We start from the raw sequence: 21,752 nt of genomic DNA, 5'->3' as shown, positions 1-21,752 counted from the left end.
TTTATATTCAAAACTGATTATAAGATCCACTCTGGTCTAGGCCTATGCACGTCACATACCCTCTGACTAATCAGAGGTGATAACCCCAACGATATTCTGATATTATAGAGTAGGCTATAGGATATTTTCACACTTTATTTTGATGTTATTAAAAAAACAACAGGTAAACTTTGAATGTTTTACATAATAAATGTATTTATTGAGTGTACTGTTAGTCTACAAATAGTAATAAAAATCTGTATTCAAAATTATCAAATTACAATTATATTTAAGTACTATCTTCGTATGTCTGTCATAGGCCTGTCAATGGTGGATAATAGGGTTAGAGGTAGACAATTAATATTCTTCATCCTCTTCTTCGCCATCATCATCAGCAGAATCGAGTCCGACCTCTTCATAATCCTTCTCCAGAGCTGCCAGATCTTCACGAGCTTCAGAGAACTCTCCTTCCTCCATGCCCTCGCCTACGTACCAATGTACGAAAGCACGCTTGGCGTACATCAGATCGAACTTGTGATCAAGACGAGCCCATGCCTCAGCGATGGCTGTGGTATTGCTCAACATACACACGGCACGTTGTACCTTGGCCAAGTCACCTCCTGGTACCACAGTTGGTGGTTGGTAGTTGATACCGACTTTAAAACCAGTTGGACACCAGTCGACGAACTGGATTGTTCGTTTAGTCTTGATGTTGGCAATGGCTGCGTTGACATCTTTTGGTACGACATCTCCACGGTATAACAGACAGCAAGCCATGTATTTGCCGTGACGTGGATCACATTTAACAAGTTGGTTGGCAGGTTCGAAGCAAGCAGTGGTCATGTCAGCCACAGAAAGTTGCTCATGATACGCTTTTTCTGGTGATATTACTGGAGCGTACGTAACGAGTGGGAAGTGAATACGTGGGTAGGGCACCAAGTTGGTCTGAAATTCTGTCAAGTCTACATTCAATGCACCATCAAATCGAAGAGAAGCAGTCACGGATGAGACAATTTGGCCAATCAAACGGTTCAGGTTGGTGTAAGTTGGTCTTTCGATGTCAAGGTTCCGTCGACAGATGTCGTAGATGGCTTCATTGTCAACCATGAATGCGCAATCGGAATGCTCAAGAGTTGTGTGAGTTGTCAGAATTGAGTTGTATGGTTCTACTACTGCAGAGGAAATCTGAGGTGCTGGGTAGACGGCGAATTCAAGCTTCGATTTCTTTCCGTAATCAATAGATAGACGTTCCATTAGCAGAGAGGTGAAACCAGATCCAGTTCCACCACCGAAGCTGTGGAAGATCAGGAATCCTTGAAGACCAGAGCACGAATTTGCCAGTTTGCGGATCCTATCGACTACCTGATCAATGTGTTCTTTTCCAACTGTGTAGTGACCTCTTGCGTAGTTATTGGCAGCATCTTCTTTACCAGTAATTAATTGCTCTGGATGGAAGAGCTGACGGTAGGTTCCTGTTCGGATTTCATCAACAACAGTTGGTTCAAGATCGATGAATACAGCACGAGGAACGTGCTTGCCAGAACCAGTCTCACTGAAGAATGTGTTGAAGGAATCATCACCTCCCCCGATGGTCTTGTCACTTGGCATCTGACCATCAGGTTGGATACCGTGCTCCAAGCAGTACAACTCCCAGCAGGCATTGCCCATCTGGACACCGGCTTGACCGACATGGATAGAAATACACTCACGCTAAAAAATATGAAAAAAAACAAACAACCTTTGAAAGAATGCATATAAATCGGTATTGTATAATCACTTTAGATTTGTTTGCCCAAGGATTTATTTCATTGCATAAGACCTTGATTTCCATAGTCTCTCTACTATAATAACAATAATGCCAGTTATTTTAATCGCATAAGTCGATTTCTTGTGTATTAGTTTGTCCATCCGGGAATTACACATACATACATATCTTTAATAACGGCTCACCCAGGTAGGGTCGAATATTCATTTATAAAATGTTAGCTATTTAGCTATTTCTGACGTTTAATGATTTCAACTTAACAAGTTACATGTTGCAGAATGCCTTATTTATATATTATATTAAGTTATTATTATGAATACCGTGTATATAAACTATACGTTACCGGGATTTGGGTGTGGTCTATTAACGTGCTTTGAGATTATGGCTTAAGATAGTTGCAATTTTCAGTCATACTTAATTTTGTTTTAATTTACTAAATGAGCGCGTGCTTTTAATAACAATAACAACACTTTACCGCAGCACACATTTTATATAAGAGTTTAATCATAGACTGAGATTATTATTATTGACTGTCTTGCGTCCAATTATATTTGTAAAGAAATACAGTACAAAGAAATATATGAAACCTTATTTAGTGATTTGTGTGACACACAATATTAAAATGTCTGTGGTGAAAACACCCACGTGCGTTGTATAGTGTCACTAAAAAACAGCAATTTTATAAAAAACCTACTATTATACTGTAGGCTATACATACGGAACTAAAATGACAGTACAGTATATAACATTGTCTGTATAATTACAACAATGCAAAACTGTATGACCTGGATGTACTGATAATACATTCCGTTGAAGTACTTCCTATAGGCGTGTAAGGCATTTTGAAGTAAAATATACCGTAAAATAGAATATTAAAATACATACAAATTAGGGCCTATAGGCCTACTTACCATGGTAAAATGTCGTTTTCTCTACACAAACTAACGAATTCGTTGAGAAATGTTATGACTTCTTTTCGAACTGACGGAAAGAACTTTTCGGTCTCGATTCCTTTTTAATGCCAGGAATTAAGATGACGAATGAACTCACAGAGCCAGCCATAGGCTTTATATAGCAAGGAAGTATTAAACAAGCCATGTTCATGGTCGCTCTAGTTCAATATTCAATAGACAGGATCTACCACGCATTTGTTTATGCGTTTTGATTGGTCAAATACAACAATCGAATAGTTATCCGATTTTACATGATTAGTTAGAATGAAGGTGAAATTAATTTATAAAATTCCTCATAATATAATTAGATATAGGCCTATTATACATTGTCATGAGGGAAGCGGCATTTTAGAGTTGACTGGGGTGCAAAACCACCAACGTAGGCCTATACCTGGTTTGGATTTGTGCGGGAAACTATTGCTGCGCTGTAGTGCATTGAATAGAATGTATTCGTGTGATTTTCCAACGTCATTATCAGTATCCACGTCGTTTGTATAGTGCAACACGTGTCATGCAAATTTAGAACCCGTAGCATATGTTTTCCATCTGCCCTCCCATAATTTAATTTAATCTAAAAATCAATTATTATGTTGCTATTGTTAACATGATTAATAATCAGTATTATTAATTAGGCGCATATGTATACACATAATGTAGGCCTATTTCAGACTGACACAGTTAAAATCAAAATATGGCTTACGATCAACCAAGGAAATCTAAAGATAGATCTTATGTCTGACTGCAACAATACCAACAGTACTGTACTATGTACATTCTCCACGGCTTCTGTTCTGTTACGGGATGGAACTGTACGGTGTCGCAGCCACAGATAAACCCTTTGATCTCCTGAGCTGTTGTTAGATTGCCATATATCAACCAACACTTCATCGTCACCTATCAATTAATACGTCCAAAATGTTTGGCCTTTGATCGATTATCTATCCTATCGTTGTGATCGATATAGGCCCACTTATTAATATTATTACTACGTAATAAAATCACACTAAATCAGTCAGTCTCATTCTTAGAACACATAAAACACAATTAATACAGTTTCATTTGAATGCTAATGATTTATTGTGACTCTTGAAACAGAAACAAATTGGTAGTGAATATTAAACAAAAACATGGAAGATCATATAATTATTAAAACCTGAATTAAAGATTTGTTTAACGTAGTTTCTATAATGTTTGTGTGTATATTGCAGTGTTAATATTCTTCATCATCTTCTTCACCCTCTTCGGCAGAGTCCACGCCGACCTCTTCGTAGTCCTTCTCCAGGGCTGCCAGATCTTCACGAGCTTCGGAGAACTCTCCTTCCTCCATACCCTCACCAACGTACCAATGTACAAAGGCACGCTTAGCGTACATCAGATCGAACTTGTGATCAAGACGAGCCCATGCCTCGGCGATGGCTGTGGTGTTGCTCAACATACACACGGCACGTTGTACCTTGGCCAAGTCACCTCCTGGTACCACAGTTGGTGGTTGGTAGTTGATACCGACCTTGAAACCTGTTGGACACCAGTCGACGAATTGGATGGTTCTCTTGGTCTTGATGGTAGCAATAGCTGCATTGACATCTTTTGGTACGACGTCACCTCGGTACAGCAGACAGCAAGCCATGTATTTACCGTGACGCGGATCACATTTTACAAGTTGGTTGGCAGGCTCAAAGCAGGCATTGGTAACTTCAGCAACGGTCAGTTGTTCGTGATAAGCTTTCTCAGCTGAGATGACTGGGGCGTATGTAGCAAGAGGAAAGTGAATACGTGGGTATGGTACCAAGTTAGTCTGGAACTCAGTCAAGTCCACGTTCAATGCACCGTCAAACCGAAGAGATGCAGTGATTGAAGATACAATTTGGCCAATCAATCTGTTCAGGTTGGTGTAAGTTGGTCTTTCGATGTCAAGGTTTCGTCGACAAATGTCGTAGATGGCTTCATTGTCAACCATAAAGGCACAGTCGGAATGTTCAAGGGTTGTATGGGTTGTCAAAATAGAGTTATATGGCTCGACGACTGCGGAAGCAATTTGAGGTGCTGGGTAGATGGCGAACTCAAGTTTAGATTTCTTGCCATAATCGACAGACAGACGTTCCATCAAAAGAGAAGTGAATCCAGATCCAGTGCCACCACCGAAGCTATGGAAGATCAGGAATCCTTGAAGACCGGTACATTGATCAGAAAGTTTTCTGACTCTATCAAGAACCTGATCGATGTGTTCCTTACCAACGGTGTAGTGACCTCTGGCGTAGTTGTTGGCAGCATCTTCCTTGCCGGTGATCATTTGTTCTGGGTGGAATAGCTGGCGGTAGGTACCGGTTCGAATCTCGTCGATAACAGTTGGTTCAAGATCTACGAACACGGCACGAGGGACGTGTTTTCCAGCACCGGTCTCACTGAAGAAGGTGTTGAAGGAGTCGTCACCACCTCCGAGTGTCTTGTCACTTGGCATCTGACCATCAGGTTGGATACCGTGCTCCAAACAGTACAACTCCCAGCAGGCATTGCCCATCTGGACACCGGCTTGACCGACATGGATAGAAATACACTCACGCTAAAAGATAAAATATATATATTTTTAATTATTGCTTATATATAAATAACAAGGCCAACAGCCATAAGTCGCGTGCTCTCAGAAAAAAATGAACTTTCAAAGAGTAATGTACTTTAAAACTTTTCTGTACATCAAAACAGTTAAAAAAGTACAGAAAAGCGATAAACCACATAGTGATACCGGACCGACAGACAAACCGACAGACCGACCGACATAGTAAACTATTGAGTCGCGTCAACGCGACTAAAAATATCAAACGTGTGTTTACGTTGATGTGCTACAGTAAGGTTAATTGCTCGTTTATATAATCATATATAGTCTGGCGGAAATGTTTATTGTGTGTTCTTCTTGAATATGTCTATTCAACAGCTCAGATAGGGATAAGTACTGTACAATATGGTAATGTATTACTGAAAAAAACAAAATGCCATGTCAGCAGTGTACCACGCCAGCAGCTAAATACCTGCAGTAATATACACAAGATAAGTGGTGGATGACTAACGTTTTTTTGCAAATCACGTTCGTCTGATTTAAAGCATTTTTTATTACAAATTATAGCTATTTTATGCATTTTCAATTACTGTTATCACTCTGTGATCTTCTTCTGTGTTTAGTATTCACGCATTATGTATTATCAGCAATTTTAATTATATATACGATATCAATGTGAAGAGTCACTGGAATGTTTAGAATTTTGTGCACTAAAGAAATTTCATTAGATAAAGATAATACTGTATAGCTAGGCCTATATTTCATCTTGCTGTTTTCCAAAAACCTTTTTTAAACACAGAGTTATTATAGTGAACTGGCTCAGATATTACAAGGAGGCCATGATTAATTCAGTCAGTCTATTTAAGGTGATTTTTTTTCACCAGGTTAATTTAAAATACAAATAAATTCAAAGGATTAAAAACATGAATGGTTAATATATAGTATTTTACGCCAAATGCATTTTAAAGTCGACTGTGAGCCATTAAAACAGCTTGTAAACGTGCACCACTTCCGATTCATATTTAAACCGACCTACTAAATTTCCTGTTGATGATATCGATAAGCCGCGTTTTTCTGCATTTTAGTATGGAAAAATGGTTAAACTATGGGTGGAAGTTGTGCCCCGCTTTGTTTCATATAGGACCTAAGGGCGGGCCGCGCCCAGGATTTTGAAATAGAGGGGCCATGGTCTAAAATGAAAGGCTGAGTTTGTTATAATGTCCTATCTTTTGCACTACAATTTGCGAAATCTAATGGGGGAGGGGGACCATTGGATCCTGTATATTGTTTGATCACGATCACAGGGACAAAAAAATGACCCTGTTTGGACAATTTACCACGCATTTGTACATTATTATTAATTCAGGATAGCATGGTACTATTCTAGTTCCGTACTGTACCATCATAATTATGTCTAAATGGTTCCGACCACGCACTGTAGTATTGACAGTATGTAGAGTTCTAGCTATCTGTTTTCTGGCTAGACTGTCCACGTATGCTTGCCACGCCCCGATATGTTCATCTATATCCCGTACCATTTGTTTTATAAAATCCTCTTTAGTTTAGATCCGTTTAGATATTGGTAGCTTAAAAATGGACAATAACTATACCCATGGGAAGTCACAGGTGCATTAAACCATAACGTAAACATGATTACGTTCAGTATAAAAACTAAAAGTTATCCTTCGATATATTCATTTACTAAATCCGAACAATTTCACGAGGGATTGTCTTTATAGCGCTACTGATTTCTCGCTTCATGGTATTGTGGGTATTTTTCTTTTATGTCTGATTGGGACAAAATGTGTGATGGTGATCGATAATTGATTTCACGCAAATTATAAACTTCTGTAGATGAATTTGATTGGGCTTATACGCATAAACGATTCAAATTTACTCGATTGATAGAATGCTTTGTGAATATTTAAACGCATAAATAATGGCATTTTAGAATCAATATCACAACACCCTCGGATGATTGGATTGATACAGAAATAATTTAGAGAAAGAGAAAGTGTAAAACAATCTACCAGTATGGTGGTAACAGTCTGAGGAAAGTTAAACTCGAATCAGACAAAAAAAAAATATCTGCCAAATAATCACGGTAGCCTATGCGTGCCTCTGGTGTATTATTTAGCTATAATGTAGCTACTTCACACCTAAATATCTAATACATAACCTAAATGAAGACTAAACCTGAAAATTAATGCAACGTTACTTTTACAATTGACTTACTACATGCCTATATTGTTTCAATCATAAATGCAAATATAGTAGTATTACATAGAAATGTACCCTCCTAGTCGGAGGTAATAATATTAATGAGTTATCTTGAAAGTATCTCCAATCAGAGACCATTATTTTATCTGAACCGCGCTTATTATGTGAACCCACAATATAGCGCTATACAAGACCATTAAAATGTGGTCTTATGTGGTCTTTATTTGGAGACATGTGTGCTGTTATGTTACAGTTTATACAAAAACCGGTTTTTGTCAAGTGATCGGGAAAATTTAACGGATGGCCATGTGTGTATTAAAAAATAGCATCAATAAGAAAAGGCAACTTACCATGATGTAAGATGTGTTTTATAGCTTGATGGAAAACTGAAATTGATGCTTTATCTTCTAGTTTTTAAGCCTAGATGATGAGACAGTCCTCGTTCCCGGAGCCTAGTTAATGCTAGGGTTGAGATGACGAATAACTAGGAGGAGCGGGCTTCAGCATTTTATATAGCTACATTCACGGGCCTTTCCAATTGGCTACATCTGACATTAATATTCATAAGATTAATAAACTTACGTACGATTGGCTGAATTAAAATAGAATGTCAGGCGATCGATGATTTGAAATGATTTTAAATAAATAAATTCCTCTTCGCTTCGACGAAATTACGATTTAAAAGATTAAAATCGATTAAAACAGGTTTTTTCGAAAACATAAAAAGCAACAGCTGGAACATCATGATATTGTGTGTATTTCAGCTATAGACCATAACACGTCGAAATTAACGCAAATAGCTGAGGTCCATCGTTTCAAAACTCGGCAATATAATTCACCCAATGACATGAAATAAAAAGTGAAGCTTTTCGACGTCGACTGATTCATCGGGCTGCATAATGTTTAAAAATAATTGGGCTGCTTGTGAATCAAGTTTGGGTTGGAGCTCCCATTGAGGCCCATCATTAATTTAACCTAAACGGCTCTGTCTACACTATCAAACTAGTTTGACAAAAAAAGTGTGCCCAAATATGGTAGTGATATGCCCAAATATGGTAGTGATATGCCATCATCATGTCCATATATGGGCACATCCACATTTGATAGTGTAGACATAGCTTAACTATATGTTGAAGATTTATACCTTCTTCATCCTCATGGTGAATCATTGATGATGTTGGATAATGTTACGTTAAAGAATATCGATTATTTAAACTATAAAGTAGCGATGGTAAGCGATTGAGGTAAAGTTAAAATCCCCTGATTAATTTTAGTCTAACATTCAACATTATATTTTTTTTTACAGAAATATCTATATTTTTAGTCCGATGCATAGAATCTAATCCAATATTTACATCAGTAAAGATTACACACCTCATTGTTTATACAATTAGTATAACTTCGGCAAATTCACTTTGTAAATTGAATGAATTGGTCCTGATCAAAGGGGTTTAATTATATGAGTTTCTGCTGTAAATTAATAAACCACTGTAATCTTGACATTGTATACCGAAGGGGATGCTACACAGTAGCATTACCGTAATTAATGATAAAACATTAACATTTCGAGGCATTTCGAATCTATAGGCAATCGCAGTGTTCAAAGACCTTAATCATCCTAAGATGAGAGGCCTAATACGGTACATCTCGAATTTTTCTTAATTACGAAGAATAGAGTTATTTATAGTGAAATGAGTTAATGGTTTATTTATTCAGTGCATTAACCTTATCCACTAGTTGTGTACAATCAATTCCCAGTACTGTATCTCCACACACTATATTTCCGAAGTATCATAGGAATATTTGGTAATACAGCATCTCATTTATATCACATGTGGTTAGGTTAAGGGTAGAAAATGCAAATGATGTTAATATATGACATTATAAGATGAGACTCACTCTTCTTCTGATCCTTTGGTATATACTCATAAGTCGGTGCGCCTCATATTTTGAAAGAAAATTACTAATCGGATGGTATGTAGCGAGTGGTCGAGTACCCCCTTTTTATTCAGCAATATTTAAATATATTTTACCGGCATCCATACATTTTGATAATAAATTAAATCATTAACGTTAGATAGAATAATTCTGTTGTGGTTGGCCACGAAGGAAATAACAACCTGCGTTTTATATTTCATCAGACTTCACACATCCTTTTCCTGACATCTCATTAAGCGTTTTATCTATTATCTACCTTTCAACAAATACGTGCTCAACATTTTTTCTCGGCAAATAGAAATGCATGGTTCATTATCATATCAGATGTAAATGTTCTGTGTGTCCTACCTAAAAAACGCCAAATGGTTTCATGGTTGTATTGTTTTTATCTAGTCGTATTTATGTATAATGTTTACAAATTACAGAAATAGCATATTTACTGTATGTCGGACGCGTAATATGAAACCTTGCCGTTTTCCAGTGCAATTGACGGTTGCATTATGTATTCCAATAATTTTTTTTCAACTGCATTCAGTACCGAAACCATTTTTGTCTAGAACATTAAGCTCAGTCTACACTTTATGTGACAAAAAATTGTGATGTGTTAAAATATGGTGGTGATATGCTCAAAGTGATATGACGTCATCATGTCCATATATGGGCACATCACATTCTTTGTCACTTAAAGTTTGATAGTGTAGACAGAGCTTTAGTGAACAGTCCTACTACTAGAGGGCGCAAGACAGATTTATACACCAGAGCCATAATATATATATAATGGCTATGTTATACACTAATTCCAATACCATAGCCAACTATTCAGTATGATTCATGTACTCCTAGTACAGTCATGGACTAAATACATATTTAGTTCATGGTACAGTACAATATACATTTTAAATAAAAATTAAAACAATATTTTTGAGTAATGTTTAGCATTGCTCATTGACAAAACATCATCTGTCTTCGTCTTTCTACACATTCTGATGTGTCACATCTTCCTACACATTCCACCGTCACCGCAGTGTATTTTAGTACCTCAATCATTTCACACATGATCCATACATTTAGACAGTAACAAAAGCATGACACAAGTATTTATACTGTATCACAATGTGATTTAATACTACTGTATTAACGTAAATAAATTATGGTAACAAAAAGAAGCTTCAAGATGAATTTATGGAAGATAATAAAAACAATTTACTGATGAGAACTCTTGAAAGATAATGAGAAAGCACTTATGGAATAATCATCATTTTCAGAGATTGGAAGGAATGTAAATACTGTATCTATTAGAACAAAACTAAACAAATTATAGTTGTGATTGTTTAATAATTAAAGCAGATTGTTATGCGTTTGCTGATCGTTTAGAGATTAGTAGCTTAATATTCGTCGCCTTCTTCTTCCTCGCCTTCTTCTACAGAGTCAACACCGACCTCTTCGTAGTCCTTCTCCAGGGCTGCCAGATCTTCACGAGCTTCCGAGAACTCTCCTTCTTCCATACCTTCACCAACGTACCAATGTACGAAAGCACGCTTAGCGTACATCAGATCGAACTTGTGATCAAGACGAGCCCATGCCTCGGCGATAGCTGTGGTGTTGCTCAACATACACACGGCACGTTGTACCTTGGCCAAGTCACCTCCTGGTACCACAGTTGGTGGTTGGTAGTTGATTCCGACTTTAAAACCAGTTGGACACCAGTCGACAAACTGGATTGTTCTCTTTGTCTTGATGGTAGCAATGGCCGCATTGACATCCTTTGGCACGACGTCACCTCGGTACAAGAGACAGCAAGCCATGTATTTACCGTGACGTGGATCACATTTAACAAGTTGGTTGGCAGGCTCAAAGCAGGCATTGGTGATTTCTGCAACGGTCAACTGTTCATGGTACGCCTTCTCGGCTGAGATGACTGGGGCGTATGTAGCAAGAGGAAAGTGAATACGTGGGTATGGTACCAAGTTGGTTTGGAACTCTGTCAAGTCTACGTTCAATGCACCGTCAAATCGAAGAGACGCAGTGATTGAAGAAACAATCTGGCCAATCAATCTGTTCAGGTTGGTGTAAGTTGGTCTTTCGATGTCAAGGTTTCGTCGACAAATATCGTAGATGGCTTCATTGTCAACCATGAATGCACAGTCCGAATGTTCGAGGGTTGTGTGGGTTGTCAGGATAGAGTTGTATGGTTCAACGACAGCAGTAGCAATCTGTGGAGCAGGATAAATGGCAAACTCGAGCTTGGATTTCTTGCCATAATCAACAGAAAGACGTTCCATCAGAAGAGAGGTGAATCCGGATCCAGTACCACCACCAAAGCTGTGGAAGATCAGAAATCCTTGAAGACCAGTACACTGGTCTGCTAATTTACGAACTCTGTCAAGAACAATATCAATATGTTCTTTGCCAACAGTATAATGACCTCTAGCGTAGTTGTTGGCAGCATCTTCTTTGCCAGTGATGAGTTGTTCTGGATGGAAGAGTTGACGGTAGGTACCAGTTCTCACCTCATCTGCAAAGAGATCAATGTGACAATTAAAGAAAAGTATTTAATAATACATTTTGATGAACCTATTCCAATTACACTTCCAGTAATTTTAAAATGTAAATATAAAATTAAAATACTGACCAACTACACTTGGCTCTAAATCAACAAAAACTGCACGTGGTACATGTTTGCCAGCACCAGTCTCACTGAAGAAGGTGCTGAAGGAATCATCACCACCTCCGATGGTCTTGTCACTTGGCATCTGACCATCAGGTTGGATACCGTGCTCCAAGCAGTACAACTCCCAGCATGCATTACCAATCTGGACACCGGCTTGACCGACATGGACAGAGATACATTCACGCTAAAAATATGAAGAAACCGCATTTAAAAGAATGCAGTATACTTGTAATTTGTTGGAAAATAAACAAATATCCTGCAGCTCATCTTAACAATGAGTTGAAAGTAATGCAGGACAAGTAAATATACTGGGATACAATTGTAGTGTACAGTCAGAGACAATTCTATACAATCATTTATTTTTCATTTAATTAGAAAAACATAATTAGTGATTTCAATTGATTTATTCTGTTCGTTATTGATGAGAGACAGAATGGAAACGGACAAAAAGAAACAATATATTATAACACAAAAGAATATAATTGATTTGAAAAAACCTCATTTATTTTCGTCTAATGATGGAATTTAATTAGATGATGATGTCATCATGTGATGTGAGAAATAAATAACCAGACAAGTACCATTGAATAAAGGTCAAACTAAAAAAAGGTCAACAATGCAAGAAGGCATACTTCAGTGGTTAATCACCGCCAGCAACAGCAGCGGTTGAATCACCGCCAGTGATGAGTGAATGTAAATTATTGCCTAATACTTTAACCAGTTTTGCCGGTTTCTTTGTTCGCCATCGAAACTACCTTACTTATTCAAAAATTAGCACAATAAAGAAACGGTCAGAAACGGCCGGGTAGTTAGACAATGGAATAGTCTCGAAAGGTGGTTGGTAAACGGTTCTTTGTGACCCGGCAGCATGCGACCCGGCATCAATCATTGCAATATGAAACGTAACACATCGATTTGAGATAAAAACGTAAAATCTCCTCCTCTTCCCTTTAATTGATATAAATAACAATTTTGTAGCAAATGATGACATCCAATTCTTACCACAACATCAATTTTTATTTTATTTTATTCAATATTTTTAAATTGGTCGAACAGTATTTATTTTAGCTAGATTATAATGAGAGGTTACCACACCTTGCTGGCAATGGCACACGTGCTTACAAGATGTTGTTGCGCAGCATGCTCATTTTCTTTTAGTGGTGACCAAATAATTGTAGGTATTTTATTACCAAAATAAATATAACATAACAGCTATTATGTACTAAATGTGAATTATAATCAGTAAAAATTGAAAATCAAAATCGAAAGAAGAAAAAAATCGACCTCCTCACTCATCTATTTCATCCATCATGAATCATGATGATGATGATGGTCCATCGGTATTTAATTTAAAATCCAACATAATAGACCTTCCCTTACAATCACTGAAAACTAAGATATTAATATTACCAATAAGCCTACATACTCTACAATAAAGTATAGACTACTTACCATATTTTCAGGTTGTTGTCGGACTGGTTAGTATGAAAAATGAGATTGAGTGTTACTGACTGTGAGATACTTCAACGTTCCGTTTTCAAAGACAGGCGATGAAGAGTGATTCGCTCAAGCGATTCGGGTTGGTTTATATAGTGCACGTGACGTCACAAAGAGAATTAAGACGATATGCAAACCGTTGCCATAGAAATTCCTCATTAATATTTACCGTTGCGAAATTTAAATTTGAATTTGTCTTTTTTTTTGCCGTAAGGTGTGGCGCTACTTGAAGAACGTGCTATGTAGGCTATATACGATCTCATCTTTTCAGTTTTTTAGATAGCATATGGTCTGGCCCAGCATAGCATAAGCCAATTTATGTTGATTAAATTACAAAGATAAAAAAAGGGAAATTCGAAAATTCTGATTTTTATTTTTTTCACCCATAGCATAATTATGCCTAGTCAGCGTATTTTGTATGGTACATCTGTTTCTGATGATATTTGCTCATTTGCATCCAATATTTAATTAGGCCTAAGTCAACACGTTTCAGTCTATGTTTGGCATTGCTCCATCCAAACAAAAATAGATTCAGGTCTACTGTTCAGTTTAATTATTGTTTTCTTTGTTGATTATTACACTGGGTGGGTTAGGTCTAAAAATCCTTATGGTATGACAAATGTGTAAAATAGATTTTGGTAGAAAATGCGGCGTAGTAATACTATTTTTAAATGATAATAATATTGATGATTACAAAATAAATAGTAAATAGGCTATTGATCATTGAATTTGAGGTCATCGTCTGCCATGTCGGGATTAGGCCAACAGACTGTATTTAAAATTTGTTCTGAGTCATCTAATCGGAATCAGGGACTCATTAACATATTTTAATCATACGTTTACTTTTATGGAAATGCTTAGTAAATATTATAATTTCTTTTACATGGTTTTATTCTACAGTAGGGCCAACCAAGAAGAACTCAATCATCTTTGCACAGGCGCCCTCTTCGGTGACCAATTTTACTGCTCTTCTTCTTAGGTGTGGCACATCATCATCTTGTTTTACCGGTATACCATTCATCCAGGCCTGTTATAATCATTGTCATCATTGATATTTTCGTTATCGTCAAACTAAAAATATGGCACCTACATTATGTTAAGTTTATGCTTTGCCATACAATCCTCACATGTCATAATATATCACGCGATTTGCATTGTTTGATCATTATCATTTGTTTTCATCATCGATATTATAATAGCATGTCGACGTCATGGTTGGTGAAAGTGCATTTAAAGCTCTGTCTACACTATCAAACTTTATGTGACAAAAAAATGTCCATATAAGGGCACGTTGATGTCATATCAGTACCATATTTGGGCATAACTACCATATTTGGGCACATCACACCTTACAGTAAAAAAAGAAAACAAACACTCAGTTTTACATATTCTTAATTGCAAGCTTTGCCTTTATTGGAAGGATAATACTTAATTGGAAAACAATTTTATACCACATATAAATAATTTGTTTTAGTCAAAATTTCAACATATATTACTGTTAACAAAGTTCTCTTTCCGTCAATAGAATGAAAGACTTGTGCGGAGCATTTTCTAATTATACGAACGCCATGATAGAACCACCCTGTCTTAGATTGTTCAGTTCTAATTTTCAGAAAGTTTCCTTAAAAATCTTCCCCTTCTTCCTCCTCTCCATCAACGGAGTCAACTCCAACTTCTTCATAATCTTTCTCCAAAGCTGCCAGATCTTCACGCGCCTCGGCGAACTCTCCTTCTTCCATACCTTCACCAACGTACCAATGTACGAAAGCACGCTTAGCGTACATCAGATCGAACTTGTGATCAAGACGAGCCCATGCCTCGGCGATAGCTGTGGTGTTGCTCAACATACACACGGCACGTTGTACCTTGGCCAAGTCACCTCCTGGTACTACAGTTGGTGGTTGGTAGTTGATTCCGACCTTGAAACCAGTTGGGCACCAGTCGACGAACTGGATGCTTCTCTTGGTCTTGATGGTAGCAATGGCTGTGTTGACGTCTTTCGGTACAACGTCACCTCGGTACAGCAGGCAGCAAGCCATGTATTTGCCGTGACGTGGATCACATTTTACAAGTTGGTTTGCGGGCTCGAAACAGGAATTTGTTATTTTAGCAACAGATAGGTTTTCGTGGTACGCCTTCTCAGCTGAGATGACTGGAGCGTATGTAGCAAGAGGAAAGTGGATACGTGGGTAGGGTACCAAGTTGGTCTGGAACTCTGTCAGGTCTACGTTCAACGCACCATCAAATCGAAGTGACGCAGTGATTGAAGATACAATCTGACCAATCAGACGATTCAAATTTGTGTATGATGGCCTGTCAATGTCCAGGTTCTGACGGCAGATGTCATAAATGGCTTCGTTGTCAACCATAAATGCGCAGTCAGAGTGCTCAAGCGTTGTGTGAGTTGTTAGTACAGAATTGTATGGCTCGACAACCGCTGTTGATATATGAGGCGCAGGGTATATAGCAAACTCCAGCTTCGATTTCTTTCCATAATCAACAGAAAGACGTTCCATCAGTAGGGAGGTGAAACCAGAACCAGTGCCACCACCGAAGCTGTGGAAGATCAGGAATCCTTGAAGACCCATACATTGATCAGCCAGCTTACGAATTCTGTCAAGAGCCAAATCGATCAGGGTTTTACCGACGGTGTAGTGACCTCTAGCGTAGTTGTTGGCAGCATCTTCCTTTCCAGTAATCAACTGTTCGGGATGAAAGAGTTGGCGATAGGTACCTGTTCTGACCTCATCTACGACGGTTGGCTCAAGATCGACGAACACACATCGAGGTACATGTTTGCCAGCACCAGTCTCTCCAAAAAATGTATTAAAAGAGTCATCACCACCTCCGAGTGTCTTGTCACTTGGCATCTGACCATCAGGTTGGATACCGTGCTCCAAGCAGTACAACTCCCAGCAGGAATTGCCCATCTGGACACCGGCTTGACCGACATGGATAGAAATACACTCACGCTGAAATTAGAAAGATAGAAATATTGTATTACTTGTCATAAATGTCTCATCGGCGTTTCATACAATTATTCTCATTTATCATCAGTCTTTGATCCTCCTGTGTAGGCCCCCGTGATTATTTAATTAGTACTGTGTACACGATTTATATTATGATTCATTGTTGTTGATTGCCATCGTTCGTACCTAATTAAGCTAATATAATTAGCTAGTGTTCCATTAATTAGTTTTACGAATTAAACCACAGATCCATTGTTTAAGTATATGGCAGTTATAATTAGGCCCACATTGCATTATGTTCAAGAAAAGTATGTAACAACGTTAGTATCGTAATATAACTGTGTATATTATTGTGGTCGATACTGTGCTATTAGCTAACCAAACATTTCCAATCCATATATGGTGTCCACAATAATAGATACTCCCTGTCTTTGATAGTAGTCCATACAGCCAAATTATTATTATATTATCAACTACAGTATAAAACTTATATTCTATTTATTCTTGGTTTCGTTGCAGATGCAATATTATTTTAATTTTAAATAAAAAGTAATTATTTCTGATATATTATCAACTTTTAGCCGCATTTGCAGATGTGTTCACGTTCAATCTATCCTCTAGTCTGGGTTCCAGACAGAGGTTTTACTTAATAGGGGTATCTATTCGTGGACACAATATTGATTGGCAATGTTTGGTTAGCTAATAGCACAGTATCGATCACAATAATATTATACACAGATTATTATCATGGATATTATATATTGCGACACTAACGTTGTTACATACTTTTCTTGAACATAATGCAATGTAGGCCTACTTATAACTGCCCTATATTTAAACAATTTGATCTGATGTTTAATTAGTAAACTAATTAAGGGAATATCACCCTAATGGCGTTTCATACGTATACTACTTGAGTATTTTAGAAAAACATCGAAAAACCTCTAAATAACAACAGGCTTGTGGCAAGTCTATCTGTCACCATTGGATCATGGACTTATTTCTACAGTACATGATTTATAAACGCGTCGCATCGCAGTTGATGAGTCAGATGTTAAACCAATATAAACCGATCTTCATTATCATACATAATGAAGCAAACAAGCTTCTCTGATTCGATTGTGAAACAAAGCAGCCAATTAAAGATGGACGCGAACATCGGAAACACTGCGGCATCTGCTTTACATTAGATTAACAGATTGTAATATTCGAAATTACATTTTAGGTCAGTCCATGTCAAATTAAACAAGTTACAATGGGTATCAAAAAGAAATTATAATTCATATTTCATGTACGATGCGCAATGATATTTTTAACATATTACGTCATCATCGTAAATATGTATGAATAATAATAATATGATTTATATTTAGATGTTGGTAATGATAACCAAAACTCGCCAAAATAACGAATCCATTATGTGACATTCTTCAGTGATAATTTATGTGCAGATAAGAAGACGTTTTGATAATCTTTAGTATTTTATGATTGTTCTTCTGAGATAAACCATTTTATTGAAACCTCCGTTAAGGGGACATTTTATGAAAGGAACGAGAATAAATATATGTTTGACACCCCTGTTAAATGGACACTTTGTTGAGACCTGAGCGTGTTTTCTTGGTGTTCTGTGTACCTGTATTCTTTCAATGAACAATTGAAATTCATATATTGCCGTTCAGTTATTTTGAATTTATATTTCGAAATATTCCGTCAAATGTTATTGCATTCATTTCATTCCACTGCCTTGATGTTCAGCCAAAAAGACCACGTGACATTTCCGAGACAGACGAATACTATTATATGACATTATAATATTTATGATAAATGACCCTGTATATATTAATCTTTCCGATTTCATTGCTAATGCATGAAGCGTTCGCCAAAAAAAATAATATCATAAATAGGGTGCGGTTACGCGATAACAACTCAAGCTACTAATGTCATATGTTATCAACAGGATCGACAAAAAAAAAATTTAAAAATATGTATATTAACTTAGATATATATTCTGGTTGATTTAATGATTAATTCATTGGTAAGTTTTTACTTTATGGCATGCTAGTCTAAACTGTATAGACTGCATATTATCTGATTATGTTATTATGTCAGACTATGAGCATATAACTTTACTAGTGAATTGTTTACACTAAAAATATACAAATGATAAAATTAATTACGCACTAATTATATTAGTATATATATAACCTATAGTAAAATCCGACAGTAGTAAAAATAAAAATCTCAGCACGTTATAGTATTATAGTATCTCTGTAGTGGTAAATCAAATATTACAACTGACAAACCGCTTAAGCAGCAGGAGCTCGATATGACATTCATCGATAATTTTGTCGAACAATAGGCCTACTTTTTAAAATATCAAAAAATAATTTTAATAATAGTAAATTAAATGAATTTGTACTTACCATTTTGGCTAGGTTTTTGTGTTGCTGGTAATTCGGGAGGGGTTTACCCTAGATTCAGTTGGAGTTTTTTTTCTTCACGGATCCGTTCTCAATGGTTGGATGATGAAGATTTTATTCGTCTGTTGCCTTGCTCCTACTTTATATACGACACACCCTCCACTATGAATGGGCCATTCCGTTGCTATGGAAATTCTTAATTCTTATTTGCTATTCACACTGAATAACGAAACGTATCTTGGCTGAATATTAGATGCCCAGATTGAGGTGTGGTTTTTCTTCATAATTTAAAACGAAATTTTATGTTAATTTTTCCTTCTGATACTTCTGCATGCATTGCATATGAAGTTTGATGAAACCTGAGACAGTAATCAGATGAAACAACGCAACACACAATTAATGAAAAAGTTTTTTTTCTAGTTTTCCCCAAAAAGCATGAAAAATAAAGATTAATTTAATAGGTTATTTTGTAGTTTTAATAAATTTAATCACTTCCATAGAAAAAAAAGCAAAAAAAAATGTTTTCACTTATCTCTTTTTACGGGGACACTTGGGACCTGTAGGTGTCCAACTTAAAAGGGATAGAACTACATGTTTAACAATAGGGCCTATAGCAAGATAGGTAAATAAAATAATGATATGAAATACGAATTTTGTATTGATGGAGGATGAATGAATTGATAAATTGTACTAAGGTAAATTACTTTGTTAGTTGTATTAAAATTATTTGTTATTATATTGTTGATGTTCTCTACTGAGCCACTTTAGAAATCAATGCTTAGCACTGAAAGTGTCATTTAGTATAAAGACATAATAAATATAAATAAATAACCGCTTTAATAACAATTATTACTAATTTTAAAATAGTTACGGTATTCATTAAATGTTTTTTTTTTTTATTCTGTTAGAAGGAAGAATCAATATTTTAATTGTTGTTATGTTTAATATCTCGGATGTTGATAGTAAGTAAATAAGTTGAAATGATTATCCCAGGATTATGTTAATGTAATTAGTGCTTCTGGTGAACATGACTCACATCATATCATCATGAAAGCTATTATTATCGATCTAATATTCCTAGTTTCTCTTCTCGTCGACACCTCCATCCATCAGAGACTTCAGACCTCGATGGTTCAGTGGAAACATAAATTGATTTTATTTAGTGTTCACACCTTTCTCACATCTAGTCTGATGTTTGCAGCTAAAATAATATGGTTTGGTCACAATGGAAGTATTACCCTAACTTAGTCTTCGTTCTCAATGATTTGCTTTTCTCTGCTGTATATAATAATAGAGAAGTTTAATGATCCACCTCCAAATATAATACTGTATAGGCTAATGCATTGTTATGATTATAGGCCTATCCACAGCATATTTGTATATTTTCGAAATCCATTTTGAATCCTAACTCTAAGTTGTTCCCACTTCTTCCACTATATAGAATTAATACTATTCATAAATATTATACCCGCAATGCTGACAGGATATGTGACATTAATTGTAAAACGGTGCAATTCAGCTGAAAGATGTTTTTTTTTTCCTGCTGCTAATTTTTATTAATGCATTTTTATGTATATAATTGAATAATTGAATAAAATATACCAGTGATATATATATGTATAAATCCAAGGGCAAATTACTGAAAAAATGACAATGCTGTGGGTATCAGTGGCTGGATCTCAATGGAGATACAAAAAAAATCGAAAAGCTAAATCAAAACGATAAGTAAAACAGCCAGAAAAGTTAGCAGAGCTTTCGGACAACACTAGCCATTCATCAGTATATATATATATATCCACTGAAAGAATTAATGATAAATCATAATTTTTTTTTTCCTTGAGGCATAATCCCTCTATTTATATTATCTTGTGTCATATATAGTTATGATTTTTGTCATCCTCGGATAGTGAAAAAAAAAATGGAAGGTTTTCATTGTGTTTCATTCAAGTCGTTTTGCTATTTCCCTGTATGTTGTATGTTCAGCCCTTATCTGGACATGTTATACCGCCCTCATGCCCCATTTCTGGACAAACACTTGTAAGCAGTGTGTTGACAAGTCAAAACATATTATTATTGGGATTTGATTATAAGCCAAGAGGTATGAGCAGATAATCCACAATAATCCACCAAATGATCATTACCCGTCGTTTGAACTCATGGGTTGTTAATGTTAATCGTGTAGTATCATTTTTAGCCCCAGCTGATTGAGAAAGAGAAAATGCATTTCTAAATTAAAGATGTATTGTCCACCAAAAGCATGCAAAACGATGATTATAAAAGAAGACTTTGGATAGGTTATTTAGTTGTTTTAATCAAGTTAATCACTTCCTTAGAAAAAAATAATAACGTTTTCACTTCTAAGGCCTATACAAAAGATAAAATAAACGGTTAAATCCAACCATAAACCAATTTTGGACTTACAGTCAATTTGACTTTTTTTTTTCGTTAAATTACAATGATTTTCAGGTAAATTTTTGTTTTTGGTCAAAGTGAATAACTACTATGTGACATTAAAATTGCATATTCAACAAAAACTTTAACATCATAAAAAGCATAATTTTCGTCATTGTGAATTATCACCGTTATCATTTATGATGGCGTTCTGAATTATTGTAAACTATTCATTTCAACCTTTGTTTGTTTTCGAATATTTTATATCAGTAAAATATAAAAATAAAGTAAATGATTATTCAGCCATTTATTTATGTCCATGGTTTTACTATCATTATACCTTTATCTTCATGTTCGTATTGTCATTCTTGTTATTGTCATGTTTTCTTTGTATTTCG

At 36.1% G+C, this 21,752-nt stretch overlaps 4 protein-coding genes across 4 annotated transcripts; all 4 read right to left on the bottom strand.

The window, feature by feature from the left end:
* Positions 1-175: 175 nt before the first annotated feature.
* LOC140054075 (tubulin alpha-1A chain-like) lies at positions 176-2,815 on the bottom strand. The gene is made up of 2 exons (XM_072098911.1): positions 2,656-2,815; positions 176-1,689 (listed from the first exon to the last, which is right to left on the bottom strand). Exons 1-2 carry the CDS (start codon positions 2,656-2,658, stop codon positions 337-339), a joined length of 1,356 nt encoding a protein of 451 aa, XP_071955012.1. The 5' UTR covers positions 2,659-2,815; the 3' UTR covers positions 176-336.
* A 935-nt stretch (positions 2,816-3,750) lies between these two features.
* Positions 3,751-7,964, bottom strand: LOC140053975 (tubulin alpha-1A chain-like). The gene is made up of 2 exons (XM_072098756.1): positions 7,819-7,964; positions 3,751-5,257 (listed from the first exon to the last, which is right to left on the bottom strand). Exons 1-2 carry the CDS (start codon positions 7,819-7,821, stop codon positions 3,908-3,910), a joined length of 1,353 nt encoding a protein of 450 aa, XP_071954857.1. The 5' UTR covers positions 7,822-7,964; the 3' UTR covers positions 3,751-3,907.
* Positions 7,965-10,537: 2,573 nt separating this feature from the next.
* Positions 10,538-13,648, bottom strand: LOC140055765 (tubulin alpha-1D chain-like). Its single transcript, XM_072101165.1, has 3 exons — positions 13,530-13,648; positions 12,039-12,261; positions 10,538-11,921 (listed from the first exon to the last, which is right to left on the bottom strand). Exons 1-3 carry the CDS (start codon positions 13,530-13,532, stop codon positions 10,792-10,794), a joined length of 1,356 nt encoding a protein of 451 aa, XP_071957266.1. The 5' UTR covers positions 13,533-13,648; the 3' UTR covers positions 10,538-10,791.
* A 1,314-nt stretch (positions 13,649-14,962) lies between these two features.
* Positions 14,963-19,107, bottom strand: LOC140054059 (tubulin alpha chain, testis-specific-like). Its single transcript, XM_072098882.1, has 2 exons — positions 18,967-19,107; positions 14,963-16,546 (listed from the first exon to the last, which is right to left on the bottom strand). Exons 1-2 carry the CDS (start codon positions 18,967-18,969, stop codon positions 15,197-15,199), a joined length of 1,353 nt encoding a protein of 450 aa, XP_071954983.1. The 5' UTR covers positions 18,970-19,107; the 3' UTR covers positions 14,963-15,196.
* Positions 19,108-21,752: the final 2,645 nt, after the last annotated feature.

This window comes from Antedon mediterranea, chromosome 7 (genome assembly GCF_964355755.1).
Source record: "Antedon mediterranea chromosome 7, ecAntMedi1.1, whole genome shotgun sequence".
In the NCBI taxonomy this organism is placed as follows: domain Eukaryota; kingdom Metazoa; phylum Echinodermata; class Crinoidea; order Comatulida; family Antedonidae; genus Antedon; species Antedon mediterranea.
The sequence above is the reverse complement of the archived record's forward strand: the minus strand, read 5'-3'. Positions and strand labels throughout refer to the sequence as shown.

What these genes read in the sequence shown, in the direction of transcription:
- LOC140055765 (XM_072101165.1), bottom strand. An exon ending in TTTAGAGCCAAGTGTAGTTG is followed by an intron (nt 11,922 to 12,038) that starts GTCAGTATTTTA and finishes ATCTCTTTGCAG; the next exon opens with ATGAGGTGAGAACTGGTACC.